The sequence below is a fragment of the Lipotes vexillifer genome, unplaced genomic scaffold, assembly GCF_000442215.2.
Source record: "Lipotes vexillifer unplaced genomic scaffold, Lipotes_vexillifer_v1.1 scaffold778, whole genome shotgun sequence".
NCBI classification, from domain to species: Eukaryota; Metazoa; Chordata; class Mammalia; order Artiodactyla; family Lipotidae; genus Lipotes; species Lipotes vexillifer.
The window spans coordinates 2,837,111-2,858,849 of NW_006774127.1; the positions used below are offsets into that span (position 1 = coordinate 2,837,111).

At 45.2% G+C, this 21,739-nt stretch overlaps 1 protein-coding gene across 1 annotated transcript in view; it reads right to left on the bottom strand.

The window, feature by feature from the left end:
* The window catches only part of LMTK2 (lemur tyrosine kinase 2), a 77,662-nt gene that overhangs the window by 11,269 nt on the left and 44,654 nt on the right, over window positions 1–21,739 (bottom strand). The window contains exons 7-10 of the mRNA XM_007448871.1: window positions 13,122–13,258; window positions 6,221–6,305; window positions 5,169–5,290; window positions 760–909 (exon numbers count right to left, since the gene is read on the bottom strand). Coding sequence (XP_007448933.1) covers window positions 760–909; window positions 5,169–5,290; window positions 6,221–6,305; window positions 13,122–13,258 — 494 coding nt within the window. The remainder of the gene's footprint in view (window positions 1–759; window positions 910–5,168; window positions 5,291–6,220; window positions 6,306–13,121; window positions 13,259–21,739) is intronic.

Sequence of the window (21,739 nt, forward strand, 5' to 3'; positions counted from 1 at the left end):
GGAAAGAGTAGAGAAAGAAGCCCAGAGACGGTGGCAACCAGGAGCTGGTCCTCGAAGGGTTGGCTGAATACGGCCAGCATCTTAAACTGTTGCCGTGAGTGGAAGGGAAGACAAAGACGATGTCATGGTATTAAGTTTATAGCGTGAATGTCCAGTTATTCTGGGTGAGTTAGTTCTAGCAAGTAGGGGGGCTGAGCAACGCCCACACGGAGGGGCACCGAGCTCCAGGGGCAACATCAGCCGGGCACAGGGTGACGCAGACAGAGGCCTTGACACAGGTGAGCCCAATCCTAATCGGAAACCGGGTTAAGAACTGGTCTGGAGCATCATAAGAAGTAAATTTGTTTTGCAAATGTCAACATACATTATGCAAATGAGCCTCACGTGTCAAGTTTAAATATGATCGTGTCTATGCCACCCGTCTCTCTTCTTGCACGTCGGGTTATCACTTAAACAAACAGCCTCATTTAAAAATAATTCCACAACAGGAAACTGCCTTAGAATTGACTTTTCTAATTAGTTCAGACTTAGCGCTTTTCTTACTGCATGTAATACACAGATTCCTGCTCGCTCTACACATTTTTTAAAAATAGCATTACATTAAAAAAATGGATGTTAATTCTAAAAGCAGTCATGAATAATATACAAACGATTGTTTTTCATAACATTTACTGTTCAAAATTAGAGAATACATAACTAAGACCCATGCAGACAGGATTTCCTTATCTTCTGAAAAGAATGTGACGTGAAGTTACCCACCATCTGTCAGAGTAAGGCTGCTCCAGCTGGGGCTTTGGGAGTTTTGTGTCTCTCTCTCGAATGACCTGGTTGAGAACCTCTAAGTTGGAAAGGTTGGAATAAGGCTGAGTGGCATTCTCAAAAAGCTCCCAAAGTGTCACACCCAGGGACCTGCAGAAAAAAGAACACGGTTATTTTCTTCTCTCTTCGGATGTCGAAGTTTTAACACCTACATTTTTACTTGTACAGTCACTAGTAATTTCAAGCACGAAGTGTCTACTGAAAAGGTTACTCAAGATCGCTCTCTAACATGATTTTAAAAGCAGGCATTTCCATTAAAATGAGGACCACAAGAATACCTCCTCAGATTTACTAACGGAATATATTACTTTAGGAATTTTGGCCAATGCAAAAAAATATGAGATGGAGCTAAGAGGCATGATTACACGGAGAAGCGAATATGACCGTCAACCTTAAAACTCAAGAAATTAGAAAGTTCATCACGATGACTTTTAAGAGTTCAGCAACGCAGCTAGATACAAGGTAAATACACTGAATTCTGAGATTTTTGGTAGGGAAAAAACATCCCATTCACAACAGCAGTAAACGTCGGAAATCTTGACATGAACAATCCTTCCCTGTTTGCCCCATGTATTTCTTGCTGTAGCTATTCCTGAGTGTCTGGGGCTTTTTGCTCTTCGGAAGGACGCCCCCCCGCCCCACTACTCTGCCAGAAGCGGCCACGTGCCCGAGCCCCTCACCACCTCCAGGTGCACAGCCGTCACCACGGGCAGTACCCGGCCCACTCGCCCGCGCGCCCAGTGCTGGCCTCATGGAAACGGCCTCTGTGGCTGAAGCCAGAGGGACACTTCCTCTCCACTTCCTCTGTGTGATCCCTGCGTTCGTTCCCACCACCTCCACTTCTGCCGCATATTACAGTCTATTTTCTGCAACGGCTCCCAAACCTGGCTGACGGTCTGTGTCATCTGGATGCTGGTACTTAGGACCCTCCCCACCCCACCCACCCCGAGGACTCTTCGTTGGATGCAGGTGTGGCTGCATCTTTAAAAAGCTCCCTCATGGTTCTGACGTCCAGCCAGGTTTGGCTATTGATGGTTTCCGTGAGTATACCCACCAGAATGCTTGTGTGAATAATGAGCCGTACTTGAGTAAATACGTTTACTATTTGACGTGGTAGAGTACAATATAACGTATGAGTTAAACTCTCTTATACTAATCTCACAAATCAGTGAGAAAAATCAACATATTCAGTATCTAAGTGGAGGGGGCATTTCAACCAAAGGAAAGAAAAGGACCCAAATCTCCCAATCCAATTCAAGATGGGAGAAGTTTCCTTTGACTACAGCATCTGCTAGGGGCAGAGGGCTGTTTCGGATACAAAGAAGTTGAAGACACTGTCAACGACTTTAGGGAATTAACAATTTATTTGACCGAGGAAAATAAGAAGTTTACATGAAATGCTAAAGACCACAAAGGTGGCCTATGATTAGGGGCAAGATGAGTGTTATCAGCACCAAGCCTGGTTTGACCCTGGGCACGTACCTCTACCTGCCTTATTTTCTCCAAATCCCCGATGTAACTACCTTTCTCTCTCCCAGCAAGGCTTGTTCCCAAACCAATCCCCTCCCCAGCTCTTCAGAGACCGTGAAGCATGGGTTTTCTTCTCAACTCCCCACTCCCCCGACCCTTAACACCCTCCTTGAGCGTCCCTTTCTCCTGGCACAGGCCACCTAGAAAGAGGAGCCATGTGCCCACCCTGCCCTGCAGCTCTCTATTCCCTAGTCTTTCCCACCCAGTCTCCTTGGGGACAAGTGCCACTGGCCACCGCCAGCATTCCCTTCTCTCCAGCTCTTTGCCTCTCACTGGCCTGTGTCTCCCTGAGGACCAGCAAGCCTCTTTCTTCCGGGAAGAAAAATGTCCTGTAGCTCTTATCCCCTCTTCCACCAAACTCACTGAGAGAGGATCCTCTCATTCACCCCTGGCACAGGGCAGTTTGGTCCCTGCCTCTCATGGAAGCTGGCACCACTGCCAGCACTGCCACCAGAGGCTGCTCAACCCGTCAGAAACAAGGGGGAGGCTCTGTCTCTGGGAACGCAGGCTAAGTTTTCAGGTCAATCACCCTGCAAGAATAGTAAAAATATGAAGGAAGCGTGAAAAGCAACTTCTTAAACACAACAAACAGCAGATAAGATAGCAGGGAACTACCTGGACAAAATCTAGAGCTTAGTGAACTAAGCAGAACACTAAAACCACCTTTGACTACAGCATCTGCTGAAGCACAGAACTTGGGCTTCTGTGTCTGTGGTGTACCAGGCTCAGTGGGGGTGATGGTGGCGGTGGACAGGCCAAAGCCCTGGGCCTGCACAAGGTAAGGGGTCTCACAGAGACCTCCTCACAGTGGGAATAAACCTGCCCCCTGCCTTTCTCAGGGGCCTGGAAGGCAAGCTGCCTTGGCACTGAGGTCCTGTGAATTAGTGGACGTGTGGGAGCGTGAGTACGTGTGTGTGTGTGTTGGCGGGGGAGTGTAGTCCCAAAGAAGCTGTAACCACAGAGCTGGTCCTTACTTGGACTTACAGCCCAAACTCACACCATCTGAGTGCTCTAAAAGATCTTGAGCTGGATACATAAAGCCCTGAATTAAGAGTAGTCCCTTACATGACGGGACACCCAAGTACCTGACAAAAGCAAATGTGGACCCTCTCTGGAGAAATGTTTCTCAATTCTAGGTTTCCAAGATCCTCACCATAAAAAAGTCCCCAAGGAAACAAACCACCATCAAGAGCCAGCAAGATCAAATCCACAAAGACTTCAGATACTGGAATTATCTGATGTAGATCATAATCAAATAGACTTCCTAAAACCAAAAAGCCAATATCTGAACTACAGAATTCAATAGAGAGATTTAACAGAAGAATAGACACAGCTGAAGCGAGAATTTTAAAGAGAGAGAATTAGTAGATAGAGCACAGGTCTGAAAAATTATCTAGAGTGTGGCACAGAGAGTCAAAGAGATGGAATATATAAAAGAGAGAAAAAGAGACAGAAGACAGAGCAAGAAGGTATAACACATATCTAATCAGACTTCCAAAAGGAGAAAAAACGGGGCAGAGGCAGTATTTAAAGGGTAAATAAGGGCTGTGAACACCAACCTAAGATATGAAAAGCCAAATAAATCCCAAGCAGAAAAACAAAAAAATCCACACCAATACACATTATAGTGAAGCTACAAAAATCAAAAGACAAAGAGAAGAGTTTAAAAGCAGCCAGAGAGGAAAAAGTCACGTTACCTTCAAAGAGCTTAGGGAGATTTACAGCTGACTTCTCAAGAGCAACAATGGAAGCCAGAAGACAGTGGAGTGAGATCTTCAATATGCTGAGAGAAAATAACTGTCATCAAGTAAAAATATACTTCAAGAACGAGGACAAAACAAAGGTACACTCAGACCTACGGAGAAAGACCTGAGAATCTATTACCAGTCGAACCTCACTAAAGGAAATTCTGAAGGACATACTTCAGACAAAAGGAGAGTGATCTCAGATGGAAGGTCTGAGATTTAAAAAAAACAAAACAAAAAAACCAGCAAAGTGATTCGATTACGTGGATAAACCTAAGCAAACACTGATGCTAAAAAAAATAATAGTAATGTCTTGTGGGGTTAAAAGAAAAAAATCAACAGACCCAACAATAATGACATATAATTGCATGTGTGTGTGTAGAGTAAAACTAAACCAAGTTAAAGTATGTTAAAGTAGCCTGGGGTCCTTGTATTGCTCAGAAACAGGGCCAAGATGAGAAGTACTATTAGACCAAGTTAAGTGAAGTACACGTTATAATTTCTAGGGTGACCAATCAAAGTATAGGAACAGAGTATACAGCTCCCAAGCTGAGAGGAAAAAAACAGTTTAAAAAAAATCAAAAGAAGGCAAGAAGAGAAAAAGAAAGTAGAAAAAGCAGGACAATAACACAAAAAAGTGTAGACATAAATTAAGGAAGCTGTTAATAGAAATTGCTAAAGACTCAGATACATTTTTTCAACTTCCATTAAACTGACATACATCTCAGTATTACATAATGGTCCAAACCTTTCTGTTTTTTCATTCACTTCAATAAATATTTACTAAACATCTATTATAAGCCAGGCCTTGTAGTAGGCAAAGAAAATAGCCTTGGTTCCTGCTTTTATGGAGATTATTACTGTCAAATGGGTAAGAGAAAAGTTAACAGCATCATGGCAACTGTGATAATTGCTATGATGTCAATAAATTGGTTTTTTTTTTTTCACACCATCAGGCACTCTGGTGTTCCTCCATCTTATTCAATTACTTTCCCTTAAGAAAGTACTTGAGAAGAAAGAAGTCAGGACTTTGCTAACAACAAAAGTCTAACAGAATGATAAATCAATACATACCAGATATTACTATACTTAGTTTGATCTGCAGTTAGTAGTCTGTCTTGAAAGCTGGTTACTAATTCTGGAGCAGTCCATCGCAGAGGGAAAAATTTTTTATCATCTGTTTCAATATAATCCTCCTGTTTTGTTAGAAAGCATACAGAATTTTGAATTTTATAACACTTTTAGTGAGCTCAATGATTTAATTCCAGGTCATTCTCAGAAAACACAAACTCCACCCCCAAAAAACATGTCAGAAAAAGAAGGTGGCACGAGACCGACTTTCTGGGCAGAAGGTGGGTGAGGGTTTCCCTGAAGCCTCCTGGGCCTCATGAGCTGGTCTCTGAGCCGTGAACGTTTGCTCAGTCATCCTTCCTGGAAAAGGAAGGTATGCCATGTCTGATGCACAGAACACAGACTCTGAGCAAAACATCTTGTAAAATATGCTGGGCCGTATCCCTGAACAGGGCAGTGGGGCGGTTAATGAGTAAGAGCGCAGGCTTTCCAATCAGACAGACTGGCTGAGTCCACGTTCAACCACTTACCAGCTCTGTGACTCTGGGCAAGCAACAAACATACTGAGCCGTCTTCCTGATCCGTAAGATCAGGAAGACACACCTACCTCCCTTTACAGTGAGGATTACATGAGATCGTGCAGGCAAGTTCTTCATAGTGCCTGGGTGGTATACAGCAAGCGCTCAAGACGCTAGAGCTACCATGTAGACAAAGAACTGACTTACATTTGCGTGATATTTTTTTGCCCCACATTGGCACCTCACTCAGCTGGGCTACACAAACACACACAAATAAAAATCTCAAATACTTCATTTATTTTCTTTGGGGATATAATTATAACAGAGTTTAAAAATCCAAATCCCAAGCTTACCGAATTTGAGCTGAAATTTTACTGAACATGTAACAGAGAAATATTTATATGACGTGTATTTTATTATACAGGTAGCAACAATTTACCCCGCTTTCCAAAAAGGCATGGCATTTCATGATATGACCACTTCATGAGTATGGAATTAAATCAGGTCAAGGAGAGGACCCTTAAACCTCAGGCTTACCTTGTACCTGCTGAATCCTATTCCATAATCTCCCACTTTCACATTTAAGTCCGAGGTAAGAAAACAATTCCGCAGGGCTAAATCACTGAAAACAGAAAGAGTGAAGTGAACACGAGAACAAGGAGAATCAACACCCAGGATGATGTGACATGAAATTGCTATGGCTAAAGGCTTTCTTGAGTAATCAGCTAGTGTACTGAGCTCCCTGCTTAATAATTCGTGTTTTAAAATCCTTTTTCACAGAAAAAGGTAATACCATATTCCTAATTACTTAAAGAATGGAGATGATCAGATTTTTTCGTACATCACTCTGACTGCTAAGGTTAAATACTGACCATATCCGTACCTTGTTCTGCATTAATACCAGATTTATGGCTCATTTCCTAGTATTTTTAGAGTTACCAAGAAAGAATTCTAAATTGGCTAAATTGTCTGAATTTTTAAAAATAACTTGCATTACCTGAGTAATAGTCTAGTAGTAGTCTCTTTAATGTAAGTAAAGAAGAATAAAGTTACAACTTCAAGCACCCGAAAATAATCTACATTATTAAAAATGTTTGGTTTTTAACTCCTTTTTCAAAGATATGCAAGCGTTATAAGGAGACCCTTTCCAAATCACTCTCGTCTCTTCCAAACTCCACCTCCCCAAGAGGGAGGCAAAGAGCATATTTTCAAGACTCACTTAAAACAACTTACTTACATAGAACAAGTTAATTTTCAAAAACACCTAATTTGCAAAGTAAAAACTACTTTTTCTAAAGGAACTTCCCATAAAAATAGCAGATTACATTTTTTGGATTTCACCTTTACCCCTTAGAATCTTTTAAATTATCAATTGGCACATGAATAAAAAAGCCACTAAATTAAAATAGAAGTGGATACCTAATTTATAGTTCTAAATCACAAATAAAAGTAATCAGAAGCTGCATTTCTAGAGTCCAAAATTTAAAACATTTGTCTTCATATGACTGTAGAAGACCAAAAACTTTATCAAATTCTTATTTTCGATGATTTGAATTTCCAAAGTCCACATGTCTGAAATGTAATGAGAATGAGGACAGCAACAGCTAAGGCTGATGTACTTCAATGACAGCCTGGTGTGCACAACGACACCGATCCAATCATACAATAATGGCTAATGTGAGCCAAGCACTTTACACAAGGCGTTTCTCTAAGCACCGGACACATATTAACTCACTTAATCTTCACGACAAGCCTTTGAGGTGGGCACTGTTATGTTCTCCGTTTATAGAAAAGGAAACTGAGGCACAGAGAACTGAAGTGACTCTGCCAGGGTCAGTATTTCCGTCTTCACCATCAATAACCACCACCACCAATTCGTTATTACCAGTCAGAGCACGGTGCCATGCGTGCCGCTGCTCCTCAATAAACATGCTGATCTCAATTTCCAGTTAGATGTGTTCAATTCTTCTTTACGCTATGTTTACAAGCCGTATTTTCACGGCGCACCATCTAAAAGACATCAGGCCTGTGGAGGCACCTGGGGAAAACCTCGGGACACCCCTACTGTTATAGACAGTATACAGGCACACGTGGGAGATACTGCGGGTTTGGTTCCAGACCACCGCAATAAAGCATATCTCGCAATAAAACGAGCCACATGAATTTTTTGCTTTCCTAGTGCACAGAAAAGTGATGTTTACACTACACTGTAGTCTACTGAGTGTGCAAGAGCATTATGTCCAAAAAAGAAAAAACAATGTATAAACCTTAATTAAAAAATACTTCATTGCTTTAAAAATGCCGAAATAATTATAATAAGTAACATCAAAGATCACTGATCACAGATCACCATAACAAACATAATAACAATGAAAAGGTCTGAAATATTGCGAGAATTACCACAATGTGACACAGAGACAGGAAGTGAGCAAACGCTGTTGGAAAAATGCGCTGACAGACCTGCTCAGCAAAGGGCTGCCACAGGCCCTTGATTTATAAAAAAACCGCAGCATCTGCGAAGCGTGATAAAACGAGGTGTGCCTGTAGAAACTTCCCATCTCAAGGAGAGAAGTGGTCCCTGTCTTTTGGAGTGAAGGGAGAAGTGGAGGGGTGCCATATGTGGGCAGGAGAATACAAGGCTCTAAGGCAGCCTGACCCTCTGGACCAAGAGCTGCACCCGTGCGGCCCTGCAGGTCCTGCCGCAGAGGCCCTGAGCACCTCCAACCAGAATTTCTGGAGCCCCTGCAAATAGATCCTTCCATTTATTTATGTATTTATTTATTTATGGCTGTGTTGTGTCTTCGTTGCTGCACGCGGGCTTTTCTCTAGTTGTGGCAAGCGGGGGCTACTCTTCGTTGTGGTGCACAGGCTTCTTACTGCAGTGACTTCTCTTGTTGCACAACACAGGCTCTAGGTGCGTGGGCTTCAGTAGTTATGGCAAATGGGCTCTAGAGCGCAGGCTCAGTAGTTGCGGCACATGGGCTTAGTGGCTCCTCGGCATGTGGGATCCTCCCAGACCAGGGCTCGAACCCGTGTCCCCTGCACTGGCAGGCGGATCTTAACCACTGCACCACCAGGGAAGCCCCAACAGATCATTCTCAACCTCTCCAACGCCTGTGTCCTAGGACCAGAATTAAAAGCTGGGTGCCAGCGTTCCGGCCGGGGCATGTGAGTGTCATCTGTGGCGGGGCAGCAGGGCGAGGCCAGCAGGGCACCTGCAGAGCCCCTGGCACCTTCCACTCAGGCCACTAGAGCCACTCCAGGACCACCCAGCTGCCTCCCTCCTCGCCTCTCTCCTCACACACGTTTCCTGCAGGTCTTCAGATACAGGAAAGGAGAAGCTTAGATAAAAGATGAAAAGTTATACCTGCAAAAGACCTGCGGCTCTCGTTATAAACGACATTGTGAAACTCTTACACAATTCAGCTGTTGCTCTCAGAGAAGGAGGAAGTGCTTCTCATTACCTGAAAACCAGGGGTAATGAGGAGGAAAACAATGGTGTGACTGAGAGAATTTCTTCTAAACCTGCTCCCTCCCTCTACCCCAAATATCCCATCACCAGAGTACAGTGGCAAAAGCACTGGACAAAGTCAGAGACCTGGGAACGAGTCTTGGCTCCACCGCTAAGAACTGTGTGACTTCGGGCTAAGTCAATTCACACATCAGAGCCTCGTTTTTCCTTGCCAGAAAAAGGGGGCACCTAACCTGTAAGGGTTAACTCATATGGTTTTTATAAGAATAAAATTTTTTAAAATATGAAATGTTTTCAAAACATTGAAGTGTTATCCAGATTCTAAATGATGATATAATTCAATTCAAAATTAGTAAAAATAAACACTCTCTGAAGGCCAATAACATGCCAAGCTAAAGAATAGGAAAATGCAAAGGTGTAACTATTTAATGGCAGAGGTAACTCTTGACGTCAATGGCTGGTTTGGGTCAGGAAATACAAACATACCCAGTATATTCTTCCTTCAAGTTGAAAAACAGGTCTAGTGGCAAAGCTGCCAGGCGATCCAGCCCTGAAAGGCTCTAAAGCTCTGGCCCCGTCCCCCTTGGCTTGCAGCGCTCGAGGTGGCCTCAGCTGTCAGTGGGACCCAGCCGCGTGAGCAGAGCCGCCAGACACAGGAAGCGTGCGTTCACAGAGGAAAGGGGTTCTAAACAGCTTCCCATCCCGAGTCACAAGGAAGCATCACCACTTGTTCTCTGCTTCCACTGGAATGAGAGTGTACCCATCTCCAGGAGGACTGCTCTCATGGAAACGGCTCAGTGTGGCTGGAGACACTTCCCAAACCATCCTCTCCCCTACTTACGTTACCACTTAGGGTCTCCCAGAGACCCTGGATTCCTGATCAAAAGAGCAACAAACAACCGAAAGTTACAGAATACTCTTCTAGGGCTTGGCCCACGTTACCCTATGTAATCTTGACCAGAACACTTCAGGGCAAGATTATCCCCATTTCATAGAAGAAATAGGCTCAGAGGATTAAGGACCGTGGCTCACACTGGTAAAGCTGAGGAGAGGCCACTTAACAGCACCAACCTGCCGTTGGCAGCCACGAAGGTTTAAAAAGAAAAATCCCTACGTGGGTTGTGAAGAGACTCTGCCACTTACCAGCTGAAGGTGGGGTGCAGCTCACAGAGATACAGGTAGAGGATTAAGGCAAGAGGACCCCGACGTGGCACAAAGACGCAACTCTACTCAGGGTTTGGACCCCTGCTTATCAAGTCAGCCCCCGCACCGCTTCTCTTCCCCGACACACAACACAGCCAGCCCACAGGTCTACAGCAGTCCTTCCTAACCCTCTCACACCTACCTTCTGTGTAAGCTGGGTTATATGAACACTGGGCTCCTGTAACACTGGACACCCACACTCTTAGGGCTGGATGACTTAGTCACCTCGGTGTTTCTCAGCAGAGTGTAACTTTAACTTTAAAACTGGGCAAATCCTACAGAGGTCCTTTCATGCACAGCTGCCACCTGGGTACTCCTCAAGGCCACCGTCACACAGGTCTCCAGCTATGTGAGCCACCACAAGGCCCACGCCGCAGGCTGGATGCCCTGTGCACTTAGCTCATTGCAGTGACCTGGTGGCTTCTCATGGGAGCTGCTCCTTCAGGAAGACTGACAGGCTGGGGACAGGAAGTCCCAGGCTCTTGGCCAGCAGGGCAGGATGGTGTGGAGTGTAACACACTGGCAGCTCCTGCTGTTTATGAGGCCTTCACGAATGTCATGTGTTTGACTGCGGAAACACAGGCTACCCGAGACCCAGGCATACGTCTCCTCTTAGACGATAAGTAAAAATAAAATTTAATTGGGGGTGCTCTACTAGATCACCTTCCAGTTGGACGTGTAGGATATTCTACTTTCAACCAACACAGAAAGTCGGACTTTGAGGTAGCAAACAAATATTCTAAAGTTCAACTTAAAAATACGCTACTATGTATTCAATATCTTATAATAACCTATTGATATAATGACAAACAATCTGAAAGAAATATATATATATATATAACTGAGTCACTATGCTGTACATGTGAAACTAACGCAATACTGTAAATCAATTATACTTCAATTTTTAAAAGATGCTATTACGCTGTGCTACCAACAAAAAAATAAAGCACAAAATTTTGCCCCAAATGGAAATTTTACATAAAATATGGCTATTTTTTAAAATAAAATGAAACAGTTGTCAATGGTTTCAAGAATTTTCTTTACCTTGAGTTTATGCACCTGAATTAAATCCAAACCACGTGAGTAAACTTATCAACTTTATTTGTTCTAAAGTTCATAAGATTCTAAATTCAGTAAAACTTTAACCTAAAGAAACTCACAGGAAGATAACATTTACTCTGACATCTTTGCCAATTTTTAAAATACAAGAGTAGAAACCGACCTGGGCTCTAAACACAATTTCTAGCTGTCTTTGATAACTTTATGTTCCTCATTCTGATACGATATTCTTTTTAAATGCTCCATTCTCCAAAATCTAAAAATTCCTACACCAAGTATTAGGTAATAATCATCTGTGTTTCACAAAAGATTAACAATACAAATATGCTGGGAATTAACCTGTCATGAAGTTAAAAACAAAATATAAGACTTCTCCATTATAAAACAAATAGATCTTTATATTTTGAACTTTTGTGTAAGGGTTTCTGCCTTGGGCCTGAAGAAACTCATGATCTTCTGGGTCTCTTAAAAAGCACTTTATCAGAATGATTTGCTCACTATGCAAGTCAGACAAGATAGATGTGTAAGAAAAATGTTAATTTTCCTTCTTCCCACCCTGAAGTAATGTTGAGAATTTGATAGGTATTTTTCCATGTCTGTTCACACACACACACACACACCTACAAATACAAGCTTTTTGTGTGTGTGTGGTATGCGGGCCTCGCACTGTTGTGGCCTCTCCCATTGCGGAGCACAGGCTCCGGACACGCAGGCTCAGCGGCCATGGCTCACGGGCCCAGCTGCTCTGCGGCATGTGGGATCCTCCCGGACCGGGGCACGAACCCGTGTCCCCTGCATCGGCAGGCGGACTCTCAACCACTGCGCCACCAGGGAAGCCCACAAGCTTTTATTTTAAACGTTGTCATATTATAAATATATTCCTGTGCAACCTGCTTTAAAAAATGTATAATACTTCATAGACACCCTCCATGTGAGTACACACAGGTGCTCCTTTTCAGGTCTTTGGATTGTTAAGAGTTAAATGACTTACAGTCAACTAAAGAGACACTGCCCGGTTTTGTCCAAAGACCTGAGAAATAATTTTAAACATAAATCAGAGCTCAAAAGACTATTCACAGAATCATCATCTCAGACAGGACTCAAAGCCCTTTGTTGTTTTAATTACGGAAATTACACTGATGATCTGAACAAGATACGATGTGCTCCAGAGAGCTGCAGCTATTCAAGTAGGAACAGAAAGGCTTGGACAGAAACGTGTTATCCCGACCACTGTGCTGCTCACACACAACCCCCGATCACCCCCAGCCTGGCCTGGGTGGCGTTGGTCCGAGACCAGTGCTGTGACCTTCTGTGAGAAGATGATGTCAGCCCTTCAGATCCCTTCTTCCCATCTCCGGAATGGGAGGTGGGCCACACCGCGAAAGCCAGCGGGTAGAGCTGGAGCCTGAAGCTGACAGGAGGAGGATGCAAGACCGGAACTGCTCCCTCTGCACTCTTTCACATTCTTTGAAATTCTGGGACTAATTTCTAGGCCTTAGGCTGTATTAAGGCACTCTGTTCCCTGGGAATTGGTTTAAATGGAGCCCAGCTCAACCCTTATTCTGACACTGGGCAGGAGTGGACACCTTGTTTATACATCGAGAGTTCACATTACAGCCGGTCCTCCTTGAGCTTCCTGCAGGGCCTCTTCCCACACTTTTGGGGTCAGCAGTGCGGGAGGTGCACGCGAGCAGAGGGACCCACCTGTGCAGGAAGTGCCGCTTGTGCATGGCCGCCAGCCCCGCCGCGATCTCGCACGCCAGCCTCTGCAGCAGCATGGTCTGCGCGTCCCCCCGCGCCGGCTCGGGCTCGCCACCACGCAGGTAAGCCTTCAGATCGCCCTGCGGAAACCAGCCCAGGTCAGTTTCCAAAGAGGACCGGGGGGACAAACGGGCATCTCCACACACGCCTCAGCTGACCGAGATGAAAATTATTTCGATTTGAGCTTAATAAAGAATAATCTCACCCTGAACAAGTTTGAAATTACAAAAAAGCAATTCCAACCAAATACTTAAAAGGTAGAGAAAACACTATTCTCCTTTTAGGATCATTCTAAATTAAACATTAGTTTACCTTTGTTATATAAACACACAGATAACAATAGTTAAATAAGATAAATTGGCAATAATGCACAATTTAAGTGCAGCAGTACAGAAATTTCCAGGTAACTAAGAGATGAGATGGAGAGTAAAAGAAGTGCCATTCACACCACCTTCAGGGATTCCAGGAGAACATCACATCACAAAGGCCACCACCAAAGCATTCATGAGCAACAGAGAGGGAGATGAGGAAAGAAAAACGGGTGGAAGAGGAAGAAAAAGTACTCTCAGTGCCGGTAACTGCTTCAGTTCTCTGCCAGCTTCCCCAGGGCCCTGTGTGGCCCAGAGACCACTGCGAGAAAGTACATTCTAGCCACTCCAGAAAAATTCGTGATGTTAATTCAAATAAGCCTGTTCAAAGGACAGCAGCACAGGCAGGAAAATGGGCAAATTCACATTTAGACACCCAGCACACATGTTTCAATGCCGAGTACCCCACGTATTCGCACAGGACTCCCCTATCTTATCCTGTTTTTGTTTCATGACGTTAATTTTAGGGCTGTGTGTCTTGGGGGTTAGTGTATCTCTTTTGGGAAATAAACTTTTGAGGCAATCTTCCACATTCTGCTTACCACATGATTAAGTATTTATTGATGTGATTTAATTCCAAGTTTAAGCTTTATATATTCAGTTAATAAAATTTAGAAAGTAAGTCAACAGCTTTCACTTTTCTTCACATCTGAGTCAAAAAAGACTCCAGAGGAAGGAAATTTTTCTCAACCAATTAAAGATTCTGATACATTTCTTATAACTGCTACTGAAGATAGCAAATTCCTCCCAGAATTAAACTTTAAAACACAATATTCCTTTACTAGCATTTGTCCACACTGAATAATAAATACGTCCTAATGTAACTTCTAGGTCCACACCAAGAATCCAAATTTGTTTTAATTCCCAATTTCCATCATCTTAATATGAACGATAATGTTGATATCAATAACTGTTACCACCAGAGCTTTCGAACGTTTGCCAAGCACTGTTCTGGGAGTTTCCACACCTGCTGCCCTCAAAGAACTCTCACAATTTAAAACACTTTCCAGATGTGGAATAGGCTTCGGGAGGTTAAGAACTTTGCCCAAGGCCACAGAGCTAACAAACAGTGGGGCTGCACTTTTACAGTTTACCAACTTGCCAAGAAAATTCTATTTGGTGAGTGAACCAAATTAGCACGTAGATCAAATCGATTATTCTATAAGAATGAGTGTCCAGTAAATTCAAGCCAATCACACAGCTGTGGAGGAGTCTCCCAAACTTAGTGAACTGCTCTGCCAGGGCAGCAGCTGCTCCCCTCAGGACCAAGGTGTGTGCTCACCCACGTCATCGTCCTCCTATTTCTTTGAGAATGTGGTGCTTTCCCCTTTTGCTCCCCTAGTAATTACAAGCTGCTCCAGTGGAGAAACAGACACCTTTTCTTCCCCTTTAAAAATGCATGTCCCTCCCCATGCCAACCCCACCTTCACCCAGGCTAGGCTCTGTCCAGCATGGGAGTGGTGGGAATAAACCCAGCTTTGGGCGACAATTAAATTAACCCAGAAAAACTCCAGCAAAAAGCACCAGGCTACAGGCTGATGGGATTTTCATAAGGTAGCTCATATGGAAACGAAATATGAAAACAAAAAGCTGAAGTTTACTTACATTACCAGTGAAATAACCACTTAAATGCATTTGTCTAACCCCTTTCTTGCAATATTCATCTAAGGAAAAAACTACCCTCACACGAAAGTCGGATTATGCTGTGCTGCATCTGGCCACTTCTCAAAACCAACAGAAGCTTCGGGCAAACAGCAAGTACTTCCCAAGTGACTTTGGCCATGAAGGCAGGAATGGCAGAGTGGGTGTAGTTATTTTTCAAGGTTACCTAAAGCATACCACTCACTGTTCTAAAGTTATCTTCTCCCCACAATAGGCCACTCCCCAGATTTCACTAGAAGATAAAGTATAATAAACAGCAGGGGATTTTGCTTCAGACTGCTAACGCTCTGAAAGTTTCCAGCTTGACAAAAACTAAAGGCCTCTCCCAACCCGCACTGGGGGGGGCGGGGGGAGGGCGCAAAGTGAGCGCGACCCCAGAAAAGACGTCTCTAACCTGGGGAGTAAACATGAGGTATTACTGAGGAGCCCATGACTGTTTCGCAAGGATGAGACCTGTGATGGGTTGGGAGGGACTCTTTCTATGTTCTAGAAAGAGCCTCAAGAGCTCTCCTGGCACCACCATTTGAAAGAAAAATCAGCATAAAATCTTTAATTACAGAAAAAAAATTATATTATATAAGTACTAAAAATTGACTCATTCTATCCAAAACAGATAAAGCTGCATTTAGATATCTGGCTTATTTTATTTATGTTTTAATGATGCCTAGTGAGTAGACAGGGATTATTACTTTGGTCCATTATTTGAAGAGAAAAACACTGAGAACAGCAATGTATTCTGAACTAAAAAGTTTCCTTTATCCAAGTTTTAAAAATTTCTCAGATCCTCCCCAAACTGCGACCCTCTGCAAAATACTCAAAAAGAAAAATGTATGACACTAGATGGCAGCAAAGTGCTTATACTAAGATCTCAGATACCAGAGCAGCCCCTTGGCCGACTTCTTGGAATGAGTCACTCGAAGACCTTTAGATGGTTACTCACAAGGGCCCTCATAAATCCCAGCATCAGCTGCCATGAGGGCTTCGTCCAGCTTTTCACAGGACACTGAGAACAATGAATTAATTCCAATACAATGTAAAAACCCAAAAAGTAAATAGCTTTATAACTGAAAAATTAGTTGTTTATACATTTAATAGAAGGATTTGGGAGGAAAATTTGTTTTTAAACAAAAATCTGAGGACTTCCCTGGTGGCGCAGTGGTTAAGAATCCGCCTGCCAGTGCAGGGGACACGGGTTTGAGCCCTGGTCTGGGAAGATCCCACATGATGCGGAGCAACTAAGCCCGTGCGCCACTACTACTGAGCCTGTGCTCCACAACTACTGAATCTGTGCTCTAGAGCCCGTGAGCCACAACTACTGAGCCCGTGTGCTGCAACTACTGAAGGCCGCACACCTAGAGCCTGTGCTCTGCAGCAAGAGAAGCCACCGCAGTGAGAAGCCCGTGCTCCGCAACAAAGAGTAGCCCCCGCTCGCCGCAACTAGAGAAAGCCCGCGCACGGCAATGAAGACCCAATGCATCCAAAAATTTTAAAGATTAAAAAAAAAAAAAACTGAGTGAAAGGAGGAAAGAATGGCAGCAACAGCTGCGTGCTCGGTGTCCACCGACAAAGTGAAACAGGGAGGTAGGGCGGGAGCCCTGGGAACGCCCCCAGCCCGAGGGTTTCTTAGCTCCCTCAAGCCCTCTGACTGCACCTACTTTTCCCTCCACCACCCGAGTCCTGCCCCGCCCCCCAACATCCACACCTGCACAGCACCTTCTGTTATCATGGATTATTCTCCCTGAGCCCATCCCTTCTCAGCTCAAATACCTCTCAGGTGAATCCCATAAAGAACCAGCAAGCGCCCTCTGCCTCCAAACCCGGTTCCCGCTCCCATCCCACTTCCCTCCCCTCTTCACGGACAGACGCCTCAAAAGCCGGGTCTGCGCTGGCTGGCCTGCCTCCTGGCCCCCCAATCTCTCTCAAACCCCTCGCCCCCCAACAGGCTGGGCTCTAGCTGCTCCTGCTGGGCAGGACCAAGTGAGGGGCCCGTTCCCCTGTGCTGGACCTTCCCCCTCTTACTGGTCTGTAGGCGTTGGCATGCCCAGGGCTCTGTCTGTGGTCCTCATCCCTCCTCACCGTGACACTCATTCCCAGGTGACTCTATCACCCTGTGGCTTTGAAAATCATCTCTCATACATTTCTCTGACTCAGACCCCTCCACCTCCTGAGCCCCAGACGCAACTGTCCAGCTGCGGACTCGATACCCTTCCCTAGATGCCCTGAGAGGCACCTCAAACCTAACACGCCCAGTGCAAAGCTCCGACGATCTGCTCCATCTCAGGAAATGGCATCACCGCTTTCCCAGTGGATCAGGCCAAAACCAAAGTCCTCATTCTTGAGTTTGCTCTCTCTCTAGACGCCCACATCCAACCCATCACCAAGGCCCGGATCTATTTTCACAAAGAGCCAGGGCCTCGGGGCCCAGGGCAGCAGCCACGTGTGGGGAAGGGAGCCACTGGCAGGGCCCAGGGATGTGGCGCCCCCACCAGCCACCCCCCTTCCAAGCCTGATGATGCCGTGTCATTGCTCTGCATGTGTCCCTCCCGCTGGCTCCGAGTGAGAGACACCGTCCACGTGCACCTCTGTTCCACAGTAAGCCCATGTCCTTTCTTTTCTACTCCTGCTCCCGAGTGGCAGGGACACATCACCCATCTCTGTATGCCTGGGAGGGCCCCAGTGCATGGGCTTATGTAACGAACTCATTTACACATAAGACACGGACATGGACTAGGCGTTTTCTGTACAAAAGGCCAATTCGAAAATGGAGGCTTCCCACTGGTGGAAGACAAACCTACAGCCATTAAACTACCTCATATAGAAGTACACAGAATAAAATTAAGCCATCAGTTAAAATCCCCACTTTGCCACAAGCAATCATGTGACATCAGGCAAGTCAATTAACCAAAGAAGAGAAGACAGAAAGCCTGGTCCTGAGGTCGGGCATGGGTGTGGCCCCGAGAGGCCCTTCATCTCTTGCAGCCCGGTTTTCTAATCTGTAAAACGAAGAAGACTGAGGCAAGGAGACTCGGTGAAGGAGAAGCAAACACCTCAGGCCCAGCACAAGGCCTGGCACAGGTCGGAGCCCTCCCTCCTCACACCGCCAGCCCTGTGTGGGCAGCGGCCAAGCTTCCCACAGCCTTGGGAGCCCGGGACCCTGGCTCCCTGCCTCTCCTGAGTGGCTGAAGCAAGCCCAGCCCGCAGAGGACTGTGGAAATCTGCACACGACACCAAGATCGCTCCCTTGCAAAGAAAAGGCTATCATCTCTTGCTTCGGAGTCCGGTGACAGAGGAAGAAACTGCTGACTGTCATGGGAGGTAAGACGGGGTGGAGGTGATCTGCCTCCTCGTCTTTACCTGGGCCTGCAGTCTGGCCTCCAAGTAGTTGGTCTCGGCTTGTCACCTTTCCAGCTGATCTTTCCCAGCGGATGCCAACCAGCCTCTCTTAACGCAGTGCTCTCTCACCCGGTCCCCACGCCACCCACTGTGGGACCATCTATCGCCCCACCCCCCACGCTGGTCCACACGCACAGTTGAGCTACCCTGCCTGGCTCACACTGTTCCCATGACCCTTTCCTGCAGAGGAAAGTCCATCCACCCACCTGTCCACACTCAGACCAAACACCACTTCCTTTGTGAAGCCTTCCCAAAGGAGCCAGTGAGCCTAGTTAGAATTGCTACACAGAACTACTCAAACCTTTAAATTATGATCAATTAAGAAACTAAAAATGAATAAAAATAACGACAACTTCCTGAGCACCTACTATGCCTACAGGGTGGGCAGTATCACTCCCATTTTACAGATGTCTACACTGAGGCTTAAAGAGGTCAGGTAACTCTCCAGGGTGATACACAAGTGGCAGGACCAGCATCTGAAGGCAGGCCCGCTTGGCTCTACAGGCAGAAAAGGCAGGGTCAGGGTGACTCACCCGTGCTCCTGAGAGCACTGGGCACAGCTCTTTGTACTCAACAGGTGCTCATACATTTCTGTTGAGTGACCCTTACCCTCAAACAATCTTGCCCACATAGACATGTGAGAGCACAGTGTACCTCCTATGGCCACAAGTTACACACAACACCCTGCAGTGATCTCTCCCCTCACGAACACTGCACCATCAGCAGTACACATCAGTGACTCTGGTCCAGCTACCATACTCAGAAGAGTTTTCATTTTCTTTCATAAAAATTCTAAGATAAAGTGCTTTTCAGAGACTGGTAATTCCATCTCACAAGGAATGAGTTAAGTAAGTGTGAAAATATTCTCTCCTTTCTCCTTAAAAGATGTTATCGCTGTGCATGGTCACTGCCTGGTGACAACGGAAAAGGCCAACATTCACTCAATAGCTCCTGACCTACTAAGAACATGTGAAGATAGTGGCTCCTTTCACTGTGGCTGAAGCTGCTGATTACCAACCCTGGGCTACAGGCTTCTGGCCTCTGGACCCTGGCCAGAAGGTGCTTTTGCCCTGAATGACACCCCTCTGCTCAATCTGGCCTCTTTCTGGGAGGGTTCTGGGGCATCCAGGCTGGGAGCAGGGCTCAGGTGAAGCCAGGCTTTGGGGCGTGCTGGGAACGTCCCTGCAGTCGAGGTAGGAAGGCACCTCTATGGCTCACGGGCCTGACACGAGCTGACCGTTTCTGCTACCTGGTCTCTGCACACACTGAGCCCCGAGGACCTAACTGCAGGGCCAGTGCCCCCGGTTGAGGCCCAGCCCTTGCTGCTCAGGAGCTGGTCCCTCTGCAACTTACTAGGGTCCAGAGATGATGAGAACGAAACTGCCCTCGGAGATAAATGTGACATCACTGCCTGGCAAGGTTGGGGGCTCCCTGGGTTAACGGCCTTTACCTTGATATGAGGCTGGACATTCCAAGTGCTGACTGACAGATTTCCCAAGGGCATATCAGCCTCCTCCAAGTATAGTTAATAGCGGTACAGCCCCTTCCATAATAGTAGGTAATTACCAATGTTTTTTGTGTGGTAAAAACCATGTAACATAAAATTACCACCCTTAAGTGTTTCTAAGTGTACAGTTCAGTGGCATTAAGTACATTCACACTGTTGTGCAGCCATCACCACCATCTATCCACAGAACTCTCTTCATCTTCCGAAACTGAAAGTCTGTCCCCATTAAACACTAATTCCCCCATCCCCTCCACCCACTAGCCCCTGGCACCCACCCTTCTACCTTCTGTCTCCATGAGTCTGACCACTCCAGGGACCTCATATAAGTGGAATCCTACAGTATCTGTGTTTTTGTGACTTAGCTTCTTTCACTGAGCATAATGACCTCAAGGTTCTTCCATACTGCAGCATGTGTCAGAATTTCCTTCCTTTTTAAGGCTGAATAATACTCCAGTGTATGGATAGACCCAATTTTATTTGTTCAACCACTGATGGACACCTGGGCTGCTTCTGCCTCGTGGCTACTGTGAATAATGCTGCTGTGAACACGGGCATGAAAATGAGACCCTGCTCTCAACTGTTTGGATGTATGTACCTAGAAGTGAAATTGCCAGATCATGTGGAAATTCTATTTTAATTTCAGGGAGAAAAATTATTGTTTTTTCATTTTACTATTGATCAATGTACCCTTGGGCAGTGCACTTAAATAAAAACAGCTATTAGCTCTGCACTGCCAGTGAAAGCTTTGGGTGGGGATGGGCTCTTTCCAGATGTTCAGCCTTCAGGAGTGACTGAGGAGAGTGAACATGACTTAGGAGAGTCACATAAAATGTGTTTCAAGAAGTCACATTTCCTAATTCTGGAGGGCTGTATCCATAATCTTCATCGCAAAATATGAAAGCCAACAGAAATGTAGGTAAGTAAATATGTATGTTCTGAATACTTAGTCTAGTGTCAGTATTTGGAGAATATGCATTTAAATCTGAGATAGAAAAGTACGAGGGAAAAATTCTATAAATAGAATGTTGGGGACTTCCCTGGTGGCACAGTGGTTAAGAATCCGCCTGCCAATGTGGGGGACTCAGGTTCCTGCCCTGGTCCGGGAAGATCCCACATGCGGAGGAGCAACTAAGCCTGTGCTCCACAACAAAGAGCAGCCACTGCAATGAGAAGCCCATGCACCGCAATGAAGAGTGTGCCCCGCTCGCCACAACTAGAGAAAGCCCGCGCGCAGCATCGAAGACCCAGTGTAGCCAAAAATAAATAAATAAAATTTAAAAAAAAACAAAAGCAAAAACAAATTAGAACAGCACTAAAACTAAACCCATTACCTGAACCCACTTAGAAGAAAACATTAAGCTTTTACTATTCCAGGAAAAACAACAACATTGTCTAGTAAAACTTTCAGGAATGGACAAACAGGGTAAAGAATAAGAAAATGCCAAAGTACATGAGCTAGTTTTATAAACCACCTCGATTAGCCTGGAAACATGCGACTTCAAGAAGATGGTGATTGCTGCTGTTATTTCTGTTACAGTCACTCATGAAGAATGTTCCCGCTGTTATTTATAATCAGCATCAGGAGCTTAGGGACCCAAAAGAGATACCATTAAATGTCTCAGAAAAGCAGA